The sequence below is a fragment of the Notolabrus celidotus genome, chromosome 23, assembly GCF_009762535.1.
Source record: "Notolabrus celidotus isolate fNotCel1 chromosome 23, fNotCel1.pri, whole genome shotgun sequence".
Taxonomy (NCBI): Eukaryota; Metazoa; Chordata; class Actinopteri; order Labriformes; family Labridae; genus Notolabrus; species Notolabrus celidotus.
The window spans coordinates 23,892,832-23,913,400 of NC_048294.1; the positions used below are offsets into that span (position 1 = coordinate 23,892,832).

The 20,569-nt window shown below is 40.5% G+C and overlaps 1 protein-coding gene across 4 annotated transcripts in view; it reads right to left on the reverse strand.

Moving 5' to 3' along the window:
• Window positions 1-20,569, reverse strand: part of dock11 (dedicator of cytokinesis 11) — a 139,291-nt gene that overhangs the window by 48,301 nt on the left and 70,421 nt on the right. For all 4 annotated transcript variants that reach the window (XM_034677073.1, XM_034677077.1, XM_034677075.1 and 1 more), the window contains 8 exons: window positions 18,461-18,642; window positions 16,861-16,974; window positions 16,308-16,383; window positions 7,734-7,822; window positions 3,893-4,013; window positions 3,596-3,662; window positions 1,069-1,116; window positions 702-847 (listed from right to left, as the gene is read on the reverse strand). In XM_034677073.1, the coding sequence (XP_034532964.1) occupies window positions 702-847; window positions 1,069-1,116; window positions 3,596-3,662; window positions 3,893-4,013; window positions 7,734-7,822; window positions 16,308-16,383; window positions 16,861-16,974; window positions 18,461-18,642 (843 nt within the window). The remainder of the gene's footprint in view (window positions 1-701; window positions 848-1,068; window positions 1,117-3,595; window positions 3,663-3,892; window positions 4,014-7,733; window positions 7,823-16,307; window positions 16,384-16,860; window positions 16,975-18,460; window positions 18,643-20,569) is intronic.

The following is a 20,569-nucleotide window of genomic DNA, read 5'->3' on the forward strand; positions in this document are numbered from 1 at the left end:
ATTCATTATCTAGTTCAAATTTTAGTCACTTTTTAATTTAATTTGATTTAATTTAATTTACTTTAATTTAATGTATTTATTATTTTTTTTAAGTATAGCATCTTATTTTCTTTTACTGGTTTGATATTTTAGTGTTTTATTATTTTAGAAATGTATTTTATTTTGGTAAGTTCAATTTCCTGTGTTGAGTTTTAACATCTTATTTTTCCTCCAGTGTTTCCTCATTAAGATATCATGAGAGTGTTTCCTCAGTTCGTTCAGCAACTTCTTATTTATTATTCACTTTTATTTTTATAATAATAATAATAATAATAATAATAATAATAATACGTATTATTATTTTTAATAATATTTGAATATTTGGGGCTGCAGTTGGGATTAGGATGGGGGGGTCTTATTATTTTTGTTTACATATATTTTCATTTTATCTATTTATTCTATTTGATGTTGTTTTTATGTACAGCACTCTGTGTTACAATGTCATTGTATGAAAGGCGCTCTATAAATAAAGTCTGATTGATTGATTGAGACAGGGTTTAACATAGGGCTTCCAACAAGTCTTGTTCATGAACCTCTTTTATAAATTCTCTTCATGTTTGTTGTTTTCTTTATAATGAATAGGAGCCGATTAGTATGTGAGAGTTTTGCACAAACACCTGGTCTGGCAGGTGTTTTGCATGGCACCTGGTGAGAGAGTTTACCTATATTCAAAGTGAGGGAGGCCTCCATGGTGCTGAACTGGTGCATCTTGGTCTGCATGAAGCTGGCTCGGTTGCAGCGAATTGCCGGCATCGTCTGAGACTTCCTGTCTGAGGAGAATAGCTTGGACATGCACACATCCTGACTCCTATATAAAGAACACATCCACAGGAAGACAGAGTGGGAGGGGAGAGGAGGATACAGGAAGAAAGTGTACGAGCAGCTGAAGTTAATATATTAAACTAACAGGTGATTATGAAACCCCAATTATTCTTCCCTCAGATACAAGTGATAATACAGGGATTAACTAAACCACACATCAAGTCCTGTGAAATCTACTTATGTAAAATAAACTAGGTCCTGTCTTACCGGCCAATGTTCCTTTTCCCAATGTAACGAAACTGAACCAGGCAGATCCTGCAGGGAGAGAGAAATGAAAGAAAACATCAGCGGTGGTCACTGCTCATGTTGTCATGCTTTCAATAATTAACTTTTATAGCTCAAAAGCTCTTCTTTATCTCTTTATTCAGTCAGAGCAACCATGGAAACATTCAGTTCTTGTCAGTTTTGGTGACCCCTTTGGTTTGATGTGTGTGCTACAGTGGTTATATAGACGTCTTTCACACAGACAGCATGTTTTCCGTTTTTTTAAGTGACCTCAGTGTCAGATACAACCCCAATTCCATAAGAGATGCTGCGTAAAAGTGTTTATAAAAGCAAAATTTGATGGTTCGCAAACCATTTAAAGACAACATTTGATCTAAACTAGTGCAAAGTCAACTAATAAAATATGGAAACTGAAAAATATATGTTCATTTTAAATTCTTTAAACTCTTCTACTATGGAGCTATCATGTTGTCATTGTAAACCTTATGCAAAATGTAGTTTGGCATCTTGTCTGGTTGGCAGCATATGTTGCTCCAAAACCTGTATATTAGGGAGGGGCATTTTCAAGAACAAAATACTATTTGGTAATGTTAACCAGCAGCAGGACGAGGTGCTGCTAGTAGTGGGCACTGACAGCGTCTGTCTCGACCTTTATGTCAGTGCTTCTGTGACGCAGTGTGGCGTCTGTGTTTACATTTTACAGTCATGCTCAGTCTCTGGAAATACGTGAGTAGCGATGTGAGATTCAGAAAGAGAGAAAATCACAGTGACTGTCGCTCATGTTTTCTTCTTCTTTTGCTATTTAATGCACTTAGCATTCTTCTTCTTCTGTTGTTTAATGCGGTTAGCAAACATCTTTAAGACGTTCTATATCCACCGTCTGGCGAGAATACCGTATTACAACCATTTGTCAGTATGTCGACGTGTGTACCAAGACACACGTCGACATACTGACAAATAAAACAACAAGAAACACTAAATCTGTGACCAATCCCTCAGAAAGGTCCTGCTGCAGGCGCCTCTCCATCAGGATCAGATTCTGGATCAGATTCAGAGGGTTGAAGTAACGTGATCTCTGAGCAGCCGTGTATATTCAGCCAACATGTAAACATTAGATCAACGTGCTGGAGAGCCGAGGCCACACCCACTTCCTGAGGGGGCGTGGTCAGGGGGAAAACAGAGTGTTCTGAGGAGGGCTGAAGAAGAGGGTTCTTCAGTCATGCCAAAATCTGATTTCAAAGTGTTTTTTTGAGCATAAACTTTAAAGACATGTTTTTGGGACCTCTTAGACCAATATATATTGATGAAAAAAGCGTGATATGTCACCTTTAATCATTAAAAAAAACTTCAAAGTTTTCCGTCAAAAATAATGCCAAATGCGTTTTTTCCCCTGAATCAAATTTTCCTTCACAACACAATGTATATAACTGAAGGTATTAAATATCTACATATCATATTGAGGTGTTCAAAATGTTAAACACACTGAATATCAACATGTGGAGCAGGCTAATAATCTCTGCGGACATACAGTCATAAAAGTGAAGGCTCAGACTTCAACAAGGGAACTGAACAGAAACATATTTCAGACTCACAGAGTCCAGTTTTCTGTCTACTCGTTCTTATTGAGAAAAATAAGCATGTGAACGTGGTCAGGTGTCAGCCGGGAGGGCAACCGAGTCATATTCAGTCCGGCGGCGGAGAAAAGAAGCGCTCGTGGAGACCTGTCACTCAGCCGCAGCCCCCAGCTGAGCGTCTCTGCCGTACGCAACACCTTCAGTTAGCTGATCACATCCAAACATGCTTTAAACTTAAAACACCTCCCTGATAGATGAACCAAATATGAGACCACATGATGTTTTTTGTTCCACGATTGTTGACAGCCCTAGTCGACATCCAGAATTATCACGACAAAAATCCAATCATGAGTTCATTTAAATGTAAAGTCAGATTTTTGCTCATGAGTGAAAGCTGAAGACAGTTTGTTCGTTTGTATTTGGATTTAGTTTTCTGATGAGTTTCTTGAATCCATCATTTCTGACGGTGCTAACAGGAAGCAGGTCTTTTGTATAAGATGAGATTTTTGTGAAGTTTAAGTCTGCAGATTCTTATTTTTCTCAGGTCGACGTAATTTACATAATCAGATTTATTAACCCCATCCTGACAGTGTATTAAGTGCACTTACAAATGATCTTCTTCTGTTTAATGTTGGGTGGCAACTAGTGTTTAAGACACATTAGCGCCCCTTCCTGTCTAGTGGTTGGGGGTGTAATTACAGGTTTAAATAAATCAAATTTTCATCGAACATTTGTCATATTTATATTGAGAAAAATTATATCACAATTCATTATCATTATTGAATTATCGCCCAGCCCTGCCTGTCACATGAGCTGATGGCAGATTGTTGACTTTTCAGAGTGAAACATTACACTACATAAACATGGTTTGACAGGAATAACACAGTGTGATTACATTGCATCTACTGTGTGGTGAAACTATGAACACTACTCACTCCAGGAAACTGAGGAAATTCATAACGTCCTGAGGGCTGACTTTGTTCCAGTAGGCACTGAGCGTATCTGTGGACAAACAGGCAGTCAAACTCATCAATGCGTGTAATTTTAAGCAGCAGTTATCAAGGTGTGGACCCCTCAGAACAAACAGTTTGTGTTGCTTTAGGTTATGCAGCAGCTGGATGCCTGTCTGACGGTCACTCCTTAAACAACTATCTCTATCTGAAAGCATCAGCAGGGACGGGGATGACACGTCCTGTGTGTGAGGACTGAAGGGCTAAAGATGGACGACTGACCCTCTGACATGGTCTTGATGATGTGCAGGGAGGACAGCAGGATTCCTTTGATCTCATAATGTCCCAGTCTGCCTATGGGAGGCATGGGGCTGCTGCTCATGGTGGAGCATCGTCTCTGCAGCTAAAAAAAAGCACAACAAACAAACAAACAATCAAACAATCAAACACACACACACACACACACACACACACACACACACACACACACACACACACACACACACACACACACATTCAGTGGTGAGAAATTACAATTAATGAGGTAGAACAAAGTAAGCATTTGGATAACAGCGCATGTACATTCAATCAGCCAAAGTGTGGGTCTGGGGGTTAGAGATACGCCATTATGAACTCAGTCAGGTGTTATTCTGTATTTTGCATTCTACTAACAGAATATCTGTAACGTTTTGGAGGCAGAGGGCTAACATTTAAAAGTGGTAACCAGCAGTGTTAATTTTGGCGGCTATTTTAGATTTAGTCTTAGTCTTCAGATGAAAATGCCTGTTTGTTTTAGTCACGTTAGTCTTTTCAGCCCTTTATAGTTTTAGTCTAGTTTTAGTTGACAGAAACTCAAAACATTATAGTGTAGTCTTAGTCACATTTTAGTCTTTGATTTTTGCCAGAACATCTTCACTCTTTAAATAATGAATGTAGTTGATGGTGGTCCCTAACCCGGGACATCCAACAGATCCGTGTCCAGTCCGTCTCCGATCTGCTGTGGTCCGGCTCTGTGTTCTCTCGTCCATCAACACCCTCCGGTTGCGTTTTCAGAGCGCAGCACAGAGCAGGACCGTCGGACAGCTGGAGTCATGTGACCGAGGTTTTCCCGCAGTAATCACTGAATCAAGGATTCTCCTCCTCCTCTCCTCATCCATGTTGTCTTTCTGGTCCTCTGAAAACCTCTGACCTGTTGACTCCAGGCCTGGCTCCGCTCATCATGACTTTGGTTTGTTGTTGTAGTTAAGTGAAATACGATCTGGTGATAACACAGAGTGTTTTATTCTGAAAATTAACCGGATGTTTTCATTTTGTTTTGGTGAAACCTGACTTCCTGTCCCGCTCCATCTGCTCTGTTGTGATGGTTGCTTCGTGCTCCGGTATCCGGCAAAAATAGAAGTCTTGTGTATCTGATCTGGAGGGCTCCGACCTGCCGGATCAGAGACGCAGCCGGAACGCAACGGAGCAGATCCAGTGGAAGTTAACACATTGACTAGAATAGAAACCTATCAGATCCGATGCCGTGACGGACCGGACACGGATCTGTTGTAATTATTGGCCGTAAGACCAGGCTGAAAACTAGGGCTGGCTGTGCCGGCAGTGGCCCCCAAACTGTGGAACGAGCTACCCCCCACATGTTAGAATGTCCCCAACATTACTGACTTTTAAATCCTGTCTTAAAACTTATTTTAATCCTTGGCTTTTAACCCAGCATGATAGCTGTGTGGTCTCTGTCTCTGTCTGTTCTTTTATTAGATTTTTATTTGCTCTTACAGTGTTTTCATTTTATTTTATTTTGTATTATTTATTTAAATGTTGTATGTGTTTTTAAACTGTTTTTAAAGGGTTTATGTGTTTCATTATGATTCTTTTGTTTTATTTTATTTTATTCTCTGACAGTGTTCTATGTTCTGTGTGTTTTAACTTATTTTACCTCACTGTGCAGCACTTGTTTTTTTAAATGTGCTCTATAAATAAAGTGGATTGGATAAAAAAAAATGAATCATTTTGACAGCACGGACGTTCAAACCTTAAATTAAGAGATTAAGTCCATGTTCAGGCACTGTAGATTCTTGAGTTCATAACATCTCCATGCAGCAAAGGCAGATCTCCCACAGTGGAGGATATTTGCAGGAAGATAAGTGCTGACATCTGCATGGTTGTGGATTGAATGGCTTTGATTATTGGAATCTAGCACGGTCAAAGAATTACCATAAGTTGCATCAATAAAAGCCAGTTTTTGCCAGTTTAATCAGCTTCTATAAACCAAAGGCAGTGTGCTGCAAAGCACCACAAGTATGTATTTATATATTTGATAAATAATCCCCTCCTGCTCATATCCAACAGCTGGGTGAGTGATCACACACGGGATGCGGATTCAGCTCAGGGCTTTTTCCAGTAAAATGTGTCAGTCAGCACCTCAATGTTTGTCTTTGGCATGTGTTAAAAGATTACTAAGATCAAAGTGTGACCAACTCCGGGGGCCACATTGTGTTCACTGTGGCTCAGGAGGAAAAGTAGATGTAGTATGTTTAACTTTGGGGTTGGAGGAGAAAGACACTCCCCGCTGAGAATACAACAATCCCTGTTCAAAAGTAACACAGAGCTACTGTTGTGTTGATTTAATAACAACGTGTTTAGATAAAATGCAGATGTCAGTTGTGTAAGTGGTAGAAGCCTTGGTACACTGCTTATTTAGAGGATCATACAAACCTCAGACAAAGTGCTTGATAGAGTCTAACTTTCCAACTTATACACATGGAAGGAAAGTAATACTGTTAGAATAGATTTTAAGATGATCTTATTGTTTTTTAAATTTCTTAATGGTACTGCTCCTTCTTATTTATCAGATTTTCTTTTATCATATGAGCCTGTGAGAGCCCTCAGGTCTTCAGGTAGTGGACTTTAATGGTACCAAAAGTTAAAACAAAGACTCACTGTGAGGCAGCTTTTTACCATCACGGCCTACTTCTGTAGAACACCCTACCTGAAGATCTGAGGGCTGCACAGTGTCAACATTTTAAAAAGCAAACTCAAGACCGACCTTTTTAGACTTGCTTTTAACTGAGTTTTATTCATATAACAGTTTTATTTCAGCTAACTTTATTAATTTATTATCTAGTTTAAATTTTAGTCACTTTTTTTTTTTTTTTTTTATTAATTAATTTATTATCTAATTCAAATTTGAGTCAATTTTTATTTATGTAATTAATCATGTATTTATGTATTTTTTATTTATTTATTATGAAGTTAAAAATTTTATTTTATTTTAGTTATTTATTATTATTATTATTATTATTATTATTATTATTATTATTATTATTATTATTATTATTATTTATATATTTTTAAGAATAGCATCTTGATTTCTTTTAATGACTTAATATTTTAGTGTTTTATTATCTTAGAAATTTATTTTATTTTGGTGAGTTTGATTTCCTGTGTTGAGTTTTAACATCTTATGTTTCCTCCAGTGTTTCCTCATTAAGATATCACGAGAGCCTTTCCTCAGTTCGTTCAACAACTTATTTTTTATTTTTTATTTATTTATTTTGTTTTCATTGTTATTATTATTATTGTTGCATATATTGTAATAATAATAATAATACATTTTATTTAAAGGCGCCTTTCTCGGCACTCAAGGACACCGCACAGATATAAATATATACATACACGAATTTACATTAAAGGAAACAAAATCAGAGTCAAAAAAGAGAACAATATAAACTAACAAGGGGTAAGAAAAAATAACAAACAATAACAAAATGACTGCAATTGGAGTCAGATGGAGTAAGCGGTTTTGAACAGATATGTTTTGAGTTGTGATTTGAAATGGGGGAAAGAATCTGTGTTTCTGAGTTGAGGTGGCAATGAGTTCCAGACCTTAGGATTGTGGGGTGGGTTTGGGGTCGGGACTGGGGTTGGGATTAGGGTGGGGGGGTCTTTTTATTTGTATTCTTATATATATAAATATATATTTAATGTATTCTATTTTTTATGTACAGCACTTTGTGTTACAATGTCATTGTATGGAAAGCGCTTTATAAATGAAGTCTGATTGATTGATTGATTGATTGATTATGTGTGACGCTGTGCTGGGGCTATATTAACGCAGCGTTCTCACCTCAATGCTGTCTGGTGTTGCCGAGTCCATAAACAGAGAGCCTCTGGAGTCCTCTCTCCTTACAACATGGCCGTTCTGAGCGGGAAGACCTGGAGCAATCACAGAGGAGTGTTAGGAAATAAACTGAGAGCAATACAATCAAACCAATCACAGTTACTGGCATTCTGAGAAGTATGAGAGATCCTCATACTCGGGCACAATGTATGCTGATAATAGCTTCAAGAATGAAAACAAGGTGCTCTGACAAACGCCTGCAGAGCTGCTCATTTGCCTGAGACATCTTTCACAACACAAAGTCCCTTTTCTTCTCTGTGCCTGTGTCTCCAGTTTGTGTGAAACTGTCTTTGGCTTCGACAACGCTAAGGGGAGTCTGAGAAAGTAAACAGAGTCACGTCTGCAGGGAGACGGGCGACTGGATCTGGACAGCGTGTGAAGCTCTGACCCTCGAGACGAGCAGCTGAGTTAACTTGCCTTTGGTTGCATTTTATTTGACAACTGTTTCTGTTTTTCATCAGCCCTCTGTCCAACAGGAATTTTTCACATGAGAACATCGAAAATGATTTAAAGGCCCTGGAAATGTAAATTGAGTATTTGTCAGGACTGTGTGGGCATGGCCTAACTCTTTGATTGACAGGTCAAGAGAGAGTTCACAGCTGGCGGTGCTCCATTTAAAGCTAGGGTTTGTAGTCACAGAAAACTAGCATTAATTTGAATGTAGCATTTCCTCAGGACTCCGTCTACCCCCTCCCCCCATCCCCTTGGAGCTCCTCCTAAATGACGCCCCCACTCAAATGCACGAGCGCCACTGATTCGTGACCATTTGACCGTGACTGATTCAAAACCGGTCCTCAGCACATGGTTTGTGTTTTGCACTACGTCAACTCATGTCTCACTCAGCGGTAAGAAAACACCAAAACATTCTCATAGTGAAAGTTAAAAACACAAACAAACAGGAAATGTACGCTCTGCAGGAGGCGGGCAGAACGGCAGGACAGGATTTGATTGGTTTCATCGTTTGGCTCCTGATGGCAGGGATTGGTTGGTGTTTTCCCAGGTTTACTCCGGCTGTAGATAGAGGCTTTTTTTTTAGCTCTTTTTTAAGAACACATTATGTATTGATTGTCATCAGGACATAAAGATCATTTTAACCAGTATAACAAAAAGTGTTTCTAAATCTGACTACCAACCCCAGCTTTAAAGCTGCCTGTGTGCATTTGTATCCTTGCTGTAAAGCACTTTGTTACTGTGTTTAGAAAGGTGCTACTATAAATACAATGCATATTTATATTTCTCCCGTTTTTTTCCATACATTTTATTTTGATGATCAGTAGGGAAATATCTCACACTTACAAGGACAACCCCCCTTTTCAAGACTATTCTTTAACAGAAGTCTCTTTTATAGAGAAAAACATGTAAATTAAACTTTCAATTTAAAACACTAAATAAATGGATGAGGTAGGTTGTTGTTTTTACACATTTTAAACAAAATCATAAAATCATCACATTTAAACACAGTTCAAATATTGTCACTTATGATGGTCGTCTAACATGAGTCTGGTCCTGCTGGAGGTTTCTGCCTGTTAAAGGAAGTTTGTTTGAGATCAGACTGAGTCCTGTCTGTAAGATGGGACTGGATCTGATCCGGTCTTGAGGTTGGGTCTTTGTTAATGATAGAGCATAGAGTACGGTCTAGACCTGCTCTGTTTGGAGAGTCTGAGGAGAACATTTGTTGGGATTTGGCGCTTTAGGAATAAAGATTGATTTAGTTGTTTATAGATATATCTGGTTGGCCGTATTAAGCCATCAGGTTCTCCCCGTGATGCTGTCACCCCCAGCCTATTTAAATAGGCTTTCCCTAGTATAGGGAAGTCCATTCTGGCTATTATCAACAGCAGTCTGTCAACTGGTGTTGTTCCCCTAAGTTTTAAACATGCAGTGATGCAGCCTCTACTTAAGAAACCTGGCCTTGATCGCAGCGTGCTGGCCAATTTTAGGCCTATCTCAAAGCTCCCTTTTATCTCAAAAATCCTGGAGCAAGTTGTTCATGCTCAGTTAAAATTGTTTCTGCCTCTGTGTTCAAATGTCAGCCACCTGTAGATGTGTGAGTAAGGTGTACGGGGAAGATATGTATGTGTATGTTACATTGAAGATTGTGGGTGCAACTCTCCTTGTCATGGCATGGTTTTGTTCTTTGTTTTTGTTTTTGTTTTGTTGTTGTACTCTATGGTGTTTTGTAAACTGTTTGTCCGAATAAGAATGAAGATAAATGAATAAACAGAATTTCAAAAAAAAAAAATGGTTTCTGGATGAGCACGGGGTCCTGGAGGTTTTTCAATCTGGCTTTAAAACTCTCTAATAAAGCACTGAGTCAGCTTTATTAAGAGTTTTTAATGCAACATCATTGCAAATGACTCTGGTGACTATGTAATTCTTGTTCTGTTGGACCTAACAGCAGCCTTTGATACTGTGGACCACAATACCCTAGTGGCCCAGCTACGCCACCTAGTAGGTATCTGTGGTATTGCACTTGAGTGGTTCAAATCATATCTGGCTGACAGGAGTATAAGTGTAAGCCTTGGAAATTCAGAGTCCAGCTCTGCCCCGCTGCTGTATGGGGTTCCACATGGGTCGATTTGAGGCCCCCTGCTTTTCTCTTTGTATTTACTGCCCCTGGGTTCCATCCTGAGGAAGCATGGCATCTCCTTTCATTGTTATGCTGATGACAGTCAAATATATGTGCCGTTAAAAAAGAGTAATGCTTCCTCCCTCGCACCACTTCTGGCATGTCTTGAGGACATCAAAGCCTGGATGGCTTTAAACTTTTTAAATTTCAATGAAAAGAAAACAGAAGTGATGGTGTTTGGTCCCAGTGGCCCATGTGAACCTCCTGTTGACTTTGGTCCTTTGGCAGATTATTTGAGGCCAACAGTCTCAAACTTGGGTTTTAAGATGGACAGTGATTTTAATTAGCTCTGTAGTGAAGTCCAGCGTTTTTCAGCTTAGGCAGCTGGCAAAGGTGAAGCCTTTTCTTGCACAGCAGCACTTTGAGACAGTAATCCATGCTTTTATTACTTCTGGGCTGGATTACTGTAACGCACTTTATATTGGAGTTAGTCAGTCCTCCCTCGCACGTCTCCAGTTGGTGCAAAATGCAGCTGCTCGCCTATTAACTGGAGTATGTAAGAGGGAGCACATTACTCCGATCCTGGCCTCCCTCCACTGGCTACCTGAGCACTTCAGAGTCCATTTTAAGATTCTGTTATTTGTTTTTAAATCTTTAAATGGTCCGGCCCCGCCTTACCTCTCTGAGCTCCTTCACCCCTACGCCCCTGCTCGGTGCCTCAGGTTAGCTGATCTGCTGCTCCTGGAGGTACCGAGGGCAAAACGGAGGCTGAGAGGGGATAGAGCTTTTTCTGTTGCTGCTCCAAAATTATGGAATGAGCTTCCCCTCCACATTAGACTCCTCACTGTCCATTTTTAAAACTCATCTTAAAACCCATTTTTATTCCTTGGCTTTCAACCCTGAGACTCTGCTCCTGTTTTAGTGTTTTATGGCTTGTTTTTATTTATTGTTTTTATTGTTTTTATTGTTTTATTATCCTGTGTTTTAATTGTTTTTATGCCTGCGTTGTTTGTCTATTTATGTACAGCACTTTGTTCCGGCTGTGGTCGTTTTACAGTGCTTTATAAATAAAGTTGAGTTGAGCTGAGATATTAATAAAGATATCTACTGTAGGGCTCTTCTTCTGGAGACAATGTCATTTATCTTCAGGAGGTAGTATCGTGTCGATCAGTCCATCAGGGATATGTCCGAGGTGAACTCACGGTGAAATCCAGACTTTTTGAGATAACTGTTGCTACTTCCTTCCAGAAAGGCCTCTCCAGCAGCAGAGTTTAGTGTCCCTTTGTTTACATCTCTGTTTGGGAGTTATGAGGTGTCCCAACAGAAGTCCCTCCAGGCTGAAGAGCTCATAGAGGATGACTGTATCTCCAGGAATGCTGCTACGTGGCTTCAGATATTTAAATGCCCAGTTCTTTTTCCCATCTTTGTTTATTGTAGTCCGTATTGTCCTCATTCAGCGAAGTGACGGCTTACTTATAAGACCTTTATTCATCTTTGAGCTGTGGGCATGAATAAACATTTGAATAAGGTAAGTGTCTCTCTTGAGTCAGGGCTTTTTACCTCTTAAAAGAAATAATTACTTAGATGTGATTACGTGTAGAAGTCCTGCTCACCAAGCTCATATGTTTGACGCAGGTCCCAAAGCGCCCATTCTTTAACAATGTCACACATGGCTGCCAAAACAAACCCTCTACAATGCAGACATGCTGCTGCAAATTCAGGATCATGTGCTTGCCATCTAAGAAATGTAATCTCTTTCTGGAAATGTTGAATCACTTCACATCATGCTTTCAGTGAGAGACTTACACATTCACATATTGTCTTAACATTTCTGCTTGTCAACACAGCCAAGCACTGTCACATAAACTGGGTCACACCAGTGTACCAGAGGTCTTAATTGACGATAAATAATACTCCCTCAAAGATGGGAGAGCCATGCCCCCTCTGTCCACAGCCGGCAGAAGGGTTGCATATTTCAGCCTTGGTCTCCTTTTATCCCAAATGAGTCATGAAACATGTTTGTTCCAGTCTCTAAACTGTTTCAGAGGGATTTCTACTGGGAGTGATAGAAAGAGTTGTAATAATCTGGGTATCCTGTGGGGATGCTCCTGGAATATGGAGTGGGTGGCCTGTTGTTACGGGCCAATCAATCTCTGTATTGTCGGAGCCAGAGTTTGGTTCACATTGGTGGCAACAAGTCGAATTTGTTCCCAGTTGGGGTTGTACTGAGGCCATGGTGCTCAGTCGGAAAAGGTTGGCTTGCCTCCAGGTCGGAGGAGAGTCTTTACCCCAAGCGGGTAAAGACGCAAGATTGACAGACAGATCTGGGCAGTGTCTGTAGTGATGCGGAGGCTGTACCGGTCTGTCGTGGTGTAGAGAGAGCTGAGCCAGAAGGCAAAGCTCTTAATTTACCGGTCAATCTACGTTCCAACCCTCACCTCTGGTCACGAGCTGTGGGTAGTGACCGAAAGAACAAGATCGCGAATACAAGCGGCTATTATGAGCTTTCTCCACAGGGTGTCTGGGCTCAGCCTTAGAGAGAGGGTCAGGAGCTCAGACATCCGGGAGAGGCTCAAAGTAGAGCCGCTGCTCCTCCGGATCAAGAGGAGCCAGATGAGGTGGTTCAGGCATCTGGTCAGGATGCCTCCCGGATGTCTCCCTGGGGAGGTGTTTTGGGCGTGTCCGTCTGGGAGGAGGCCACGGGGAAGACCCAAGACACGCTGGTGAGATTATATCTCTCAGCTGGCCTGGGAACGCCTCAGTATCCTCCCAGAAGAGCTGGTGGAAGTGGCCGGGGAGAGGAGTGTGTGGGCTTCCCTGCTGAGGCTGCTGCCCCCGCAACCAGGATAAGCGGAGGAAGATGGATGGTAGAATATTTATTTTGACTGCTCTAATTCTGCTGCAAAATCCAGGCGGAGCAAGCTCCAACCATAGGATCCTTATATATGTTCTTGCTCATGTAATTATAGTTAAATACCTGCGACAGAGCTTTAGATATGTTTACTCCAAGGTATTTGATGTGGGGTGAGTGCCCATTAAAGTTGTATTTTGCAGTCAGTTCTTGTGTGGGAGTGGAAATTATCTTCATAACCTGGGTACATTATGTACATTAAGCACATACTCTGAGTATTAAGTTTCCAGTATTCTCGTTAGAAGAGGTAGACCTGAGTTGGGTCCATGAGTGTGACTAGAACATCATCTGCATACAGACTCACTTTATATTCTCTCCTCCCTTAGTTACCCCCTTTACCTCAGCCTCCTGTTGTATCATTAGGGCTCAGAAGTCACGGTGCAGAGTTATAGACCTGAAAGTCTACCGTTGATCTTCATTCTCACAGTAGGAGAGGAGTAAAGGGTCTTAAAACTCTCTTTTTAATTTGTTTTGTGTCTGTTCTTTATGAATCCAGTTTGATCCTCATCGATCGACAGAGGCATGTACTTCCTCTGTTCTCTTAGTGAAAATAGCAGCGTATATAAACAATCAATGTTAAAAGCAGTGATCGGCCTGTATCCTTCACAATCCGTCCTCTCCTTCCCCTCTCTAGGAACGATTGATATAAATGCTTCCCCTCAGGAGAGAGCAAGCTATTAAAATCAATCAATCAATCAATCTTTATTTGTATAGCGCCAAATCACAACAAACGTTATCTCAAGACGCTTTTACAAACATAGAGGAGGTCCAGACCACTCTATGTATATATATATCTAGTCTATCAGAATATATATTTAAAAAACAAAAAAGAAGAAATATTCATCAAAGACAACAGATTGGCCATAATCCTCCTGTCAGCCACCACCTCCACAGGGTCCAGGACTGAGCTGGCCTTCTTCACCAGTCAAAACAGGTCTCCAGTGAGGGGAGCAGGCGCTTTCTCATTGATTTTTACCATCAGTACCATGGGACTTGTTAGTGTTGAGACTTGGATTAGCTTTGTCTGTTTCCTCTCTGGTTATTGTTGAGATCAGTTTGTCATTAGCCAGATTTGCGGTTATCAAGCTAGTCAGGTAGTCAGATTAAGTTGTTGTAGGACTACTGTATTAAATATAAAACTCACGCGTGCTTATCTCTTTGAATCATGTTCTCATTTTTGTTACTCCACAGCGCTCAGTTTGATACCGTCAGGACTGCAGCTGAAATATTAAGTCTAAAACTGTCACACATGACACAAGATTAAGTCAGAGCGAGATCACTGTCAGAGAATAAACAGAGTTATTATAGTCAGATCTATCTGCACTAATGAAGGGAAGTAAGACGTCTTTTGCGCATCAAAACTGTGTTTTTGTCTTATCTCTCAGTTCTACTTTCATGTTTCAAACTCATCTGTGTTGATCTTAGGCTGGGTGATGTGTTTAACTTCTTCATATTTTTCTAATATCAGAGCTCTGAGTTTGAAAAACTTGTCGATGTGCTGAAGACAGACTGTCCGTGTCTGTGATTGGTCATATGTTGCATTCTCCGCCCCGTTCATACGATACGATACGATGTACTTTATTGTCCCCGTAGGGAAATTTGTCTTTGACATCAGTGCTGCACATGTTACCTGCTCCTTCAAAAATCACCACAATGACACAAGAACACATAAATAAAAATGAAAAAATACAATAAATAGTACACATTCATACAACACACAGCATAATCTTAAAGAGAGAGCACCATAACACTGACCCAACCCTAACAGGCTATTTATGTAACAACAGATCAGAAAGAACTCTGTGAGCCTGCCCAAGAACAGTCTGCTCATAAATGGCCTGTAGGGAAGGGTTGCCAGTCTTCCCTGTGACCTTCATGGCAGTCTGCACCAGGCGAGAGAGTTTGGTTTTCAGCTGAACAGAGAGGTATGATTCCATACCTAATAACGTTCAAGTGAACGCGCTCAAGGTAATTCTGGATTGACTCATCATGTTGATAACCAGTTTCGTGTAACAGATTAGAGCGGTCTCCTTTGTCAGGTTCGGTGAAGCCAGATCAAGAAAAGATATCTGGGATATGTTGAACTGGCTTCGTAGTATACCCCTCAGGTGTAGGAAGATCCAGAGACTGCAGAAACTCACTGATAGTATGTTTGTTGGAATATAAGTATTGATAATATGTTTGAAATGCTTTTTGTACACCATCCAAGTTATTAATAATCATTGTTATTGTAATTGCAGAATTGTTATTGTAATTAAGTTTCTGTTTCTTTGTTTGTTAGGTTTTGTATTATTTAATATTATTATAATTTTTGAAATGTATTAATTTATTCTAATTTGATCTCTAATCTTGTGAATGTTGTTTTCAGCCTGTTGTTTTTCTGTCTCCAGACCTGCTTCATAACATCTTTTCTTCATAAACCTCCTCCCTCGATAATTGATCCATCTTCTTCTGTATGACATTTCTGATTTGTCGTGTAATAAAGGACTCTTTATTGGCAGTGTGCATTTGCTCTAAATCTCTCCAATCTCCCTGCAGTCTCAAACAAGTTGTGGATTAAAGTTTTTTAACAAAGCTGTCCTGGCTCTAGACTTATATTCAGGTCCACAAGATGAGAACTATTTAACCAGACTTTAAAAAAGTTACCTATAAATACCACTATTGTTATCTTCCATTATGAACTCTAATACTCTGCTTCATGTGCTGCAGATAGAGCTGAAAACATTATAAAATATGAAGTTGATCATTTTAAAATCAAGCATTGTTTTCTGAGGCATTCAAAAGGTAAACAAAGTGTTCCTATAGGGCGACATGAACCCAGAATATCTGTGATGTGAGCGTCCTAATGGACAACATCAGCAGACTGAACAAGAGCTGACTGCAGCAATGAAAACTCATCTCTTACTCCTTTGAGTAAGTGATGCTAATGGATCAGCTGCATGCATTAAATGTATTGTTATGTGATGGTAATGCATGATCGTTTAACAGAAAGAGGTCACATGACTCATGCACTCTGCAGCCTCTGTAGTCCTGAACTCACCATGGTCTCTCTCTATTGCGGTGCTGATTCTCCTGCTGTCCACTGAGCTGGTAGAGATCAGGTCGTCTCTGGAGCCCTGAGGGATGACATGTTGATGTTTTAGGTACGGACATTACAGGAATGTTTAGACTGAATGATAAACAAAACATTTAGTCTATTATAAAGGAACTGACTGTTGAGTTAAAGCCTCTGATTGGATGTTTTCATTACAACTGATCATCACTCTTCAATCTTTCTCAGATGTAGAGACAAAGAAGCTCTTAAGGATGGTTTATACTTCTGCGTCGCCCCTACTCAGCGGGGGCTGACGCGGACGTGATCTCTGTTTACTTTTCCACAGAGATTCAGAGCGTGTTATGTTAATCCACAGCTGATACATGTTGCTGTTTATCATACAGACATGATTACATGAAGAATAGAGAGGAGGAGATGAAATACACGGCTGATGAGGGGGGATCCCGGAAGTGCTGTAAATGCGGGAAGTAAAGCCTCAACCAAATCGGGTAAAGATTCAACCACATGGTCAAAAAACTATGGCTCAGAGGGGACTCACATTGAGGCCGAGCCCTGGGCTGGAGTTGTAAGGCTGGGCAGACAGCTGCTTCAAGTTCTGGTACAGCAGCTCAAACAGCGGCAGGTAGAGCAAACAGATCCTAGCCTGCTGGTTCTGAAACATAAAGAAAGACTACATGAGGTATGGAATCATAAAATCCACTGATAACACTTTCAAACACACAACCTGTAAGCCATCTGTCCCTGGCTTAACTCTCATCACTGGTGAATTTGCATAACAGACACTGATATCTTGTTTGGAGGTTAACACGCCATTGGATAACGCTTCTTTTGCATGTACTAACATATAACGGTTAACGTATGTCAAAGTTCCATTGGGGTCCACTTTGGTGTGGAGACATAGCGTGCATTTTAATACTTCAAATGGCTCTAACTTAGATTTGTATCATTTATCATTCAATCAAACTTTATTTATAAAGCACTTTTCATACAATGACATTGTAACAGAAAGTGCTGTACATAAAAAAATTTCAGGTAGGGTGTTCCACAGAAGTGGGCTGTGATGGTAAAAAGCTGCCTCACTGTGAGTCTTTGTTCTAACTTTTGGTACCCTTAAAAGTCCACTACCTGAAGACCTGAGGGCTCTCACTGGCTCATATGATAAAAGCAAATCTGATAAATAAGAAGGAGCAGGACCATTAAGAAATTTAAAAACCAAACAATCAAACAAAATAGTTTGGGGCATGCACTAAATATGTTAACCCAAGAATGAAAGACGCATGTGATGACAGGTGTGAAGAAAAGGTCCGTTTTTTTGAGTGGCATGGTATTGCTGGTGTTATTATTTATGTTCACAGCCCTGTATTTTTATCTTCCCCTTCCTCTCAGAACCCTCAGTCTAGTTAAAGCTGAACGGTTCAACAGAGAAGAAGACCTTGAAAAGATTTTAGGGAGAATGAAACCCTCAGTGACAAACAGGTCACTTCTAAAAACACGATTTAACAGATCATTTTTCTGACGTATGCAAAAATCAGTAAAAGTTAATTTACAGATACTTTGAGGGTCATTTCTGTTTCCTGAAAAAGACAGAAGAAAAAAAAAGAAACAAGTCTGTTCTGGGAAAACAGTGTTCAAGTACAGTCCTCCCTTTGAGAATCAGCCCTGACGACATTTGCACATTTGGGAGCTGGTCTTTCTGGATAAAATCTTAATGTATTTTGTGTGATTTGGATGCAAGTAGATGTTTATACAAGTTACATTTTGAGCTTTTCTGCCTTTATTTGGAGAGGATAGGACGCTGGAGAGAGCAGCGAACTGGGAGAGAGAAGAACTACGAACTACTGAACTACGAGGCCAAACTGGAACCCCATTAGAAGATGTTTTGATTGTTTATGTGTATTTGATATCTTAGATTGTAATCAATTCTCTGTTTTGTTTTAAACTGTCAGATGTTTGAATTTACGTAACTGTGCTGCAGACACGCTCATTAAAACTTAACTCCTGACAAATAAAACAAAAATCTGATTCCTGTATTATAAAATATATATATATATATATTTACATCTGTGAAATTGGCAGTCTGGTAAGTGTGTGTAGAGTAGTTTCTGCTACCCTCACATCATTTGCCCGCCCTCCCTCACCTTATACACAGCGTAGCGGTCGTCCATGGCATGCTTGATGAGGAGGTTCTTGAGAACGCTCACTGCCAGCTGTCGGACGTCGGGCCCTTGCTGCAAGGCCTCTGCCACCTCTCTCATCAACAGACCCACCAGGAAGTGGTTGCGGCAGTAATCCTCAGTCAGACTGAACTCCAGACTCTGCTCTGTGGTTGGTGCAGACAGGGAAGTGTTGGTACATTCATGATGTGATGGTGGTAGACAGTGGAGGAATGTCCTAATATGAAAACCAGATGGTCTTGTGAAACATGTTTTGATGCTAAAACCACAGATAGCTTGTGGATGCAGTTTAAAAACATATAACTAGGTTTATAAAAGATATCAGCTGTGAATAATGCTGTGTCATGTTTTGTCACACAGTTTAAAATAGTTATAATGGGAGTGATTAATAAGTAACAACTCCCTCCTTTCTATTTTTACAGGTTTATCTGATCTGAAAATATCAGTTCTTTTAATCAGATTACACAAAAAGTGCTATGATGTTGCAAATTAAAGGTCCCATACAACGAAAGGATTGTGTTTCCTTTCCTTTTCCTGCCTCAGCGTATATACTTCAGTCATCCTCCAGTCTAGCATCTCTGGAATGTGGAAGCCTCTGCTTTGCTCTTTACCAACAGTATGTGACCCAACAACAACAGATGTGTTGTCACGTTGAGAAAGGACTTTTGGTGTATTACAATAAAAATGTTGCTTGGTGCTAGAGTAGGTTCTTCTGGTGCACTCGCCATGTTTGTCTCTGTTTTTTTCCACCTCTGTAGCAACCTGCATTGGTCTGCAGCCTCTCCCCTCAGACAACACTCAGTCAGCCAATCAGCCTTATTATCTCACAACGGACTTCCACCAGATCTGTGTCCGGTCCAGCTCCGTGCTCTCTCGTCCGTCAACACCCACCGGTTGCATTTTTGGAACACAGCACGGAGCAGGACCTCCGGACAGCTGGAGTCATGTGACCAAGGTTTTCCCGTGGTAATCACTGAATCAAGGATTCTCCTCCTCCTCTCCTCATCCATGTTGTCTTTCTGGTCCTCTGAAAACCTCTGACCTGTTGACTCCAGGCCTGGCTCCGCTCATCATGACTTTGGTTTGTTGTTGTAGTTAAGTGAAATACGATCTGGTGATAACACAGAGTGTTTGATTCTGAAAATTAACCGGATGTGTTCATTTTGTTTTGGTGAAACCTGACTTCCTGTCCCGCTCCATCTGCTCTGTTGAGATTGATGTGTCGTGCTCCGGCATCCGGCTAAAATAGAAGTATTGCGTATCTGATCTGGAGGACTCCGACAGATCAGAGACATAGCAGGAACGCAACGGAGCAGATCCAGTGGAAGTTAACACATTGACTAGAATAGAAACCTATCAGATCCGGTGCTGTGACGGATCGGAGACGGACCGGACATGGATCTGGTGGAACTTTGCCGTCAGACAACACTCAGGCAGCTAATCAGCCTGATCATCTTACACAGGACTTCCACCAGATCCGTGTCCGGTCCGTCTCCAATCCACTGCGGGCCGGCTCCGTGATCTCTCATCTGTCAACACCCACCGGTTGCGGTGGAAGTGGGAGTTAACACATTGACTAGAATAGAAACCTATCAGATCCGGTCCCGTGATGGATCAGAGATGGACCGGACACGGATCTGGTGGAATTCGGCCATTAGCGTCCCAGCCCACTGAGTTCACTTCATGGACAATCCGGTTCAAAACTGAGAGGCTGCAGATCCTCCACAGAAGATGAATTTTTGCTGTTTTTGCAAATTCAGAACTTCACTGAAAGACAACTAGCACATGTAAATATCTCAGAATACAATCATATGGGACCTTTAAGTGAGATTTGTTACCTGTTTGAATAAAGTTGAAACTTTTTAAATGAGAATTTATGAAAATATTTACTCCATACTCTATCTTAATCCCTGTTTCTGGATACACATCATATTACCGGATGCTACCCACTGAACAAGTGTAGTAGGTGTAGCTCTGTAATATTTCTTTTAGTATGAATGATTTATTATATCTTATATTATTTTTAATGTACTGTAAGTCAGACATACAGGTTGACATAAAGTCCTTTAAGTG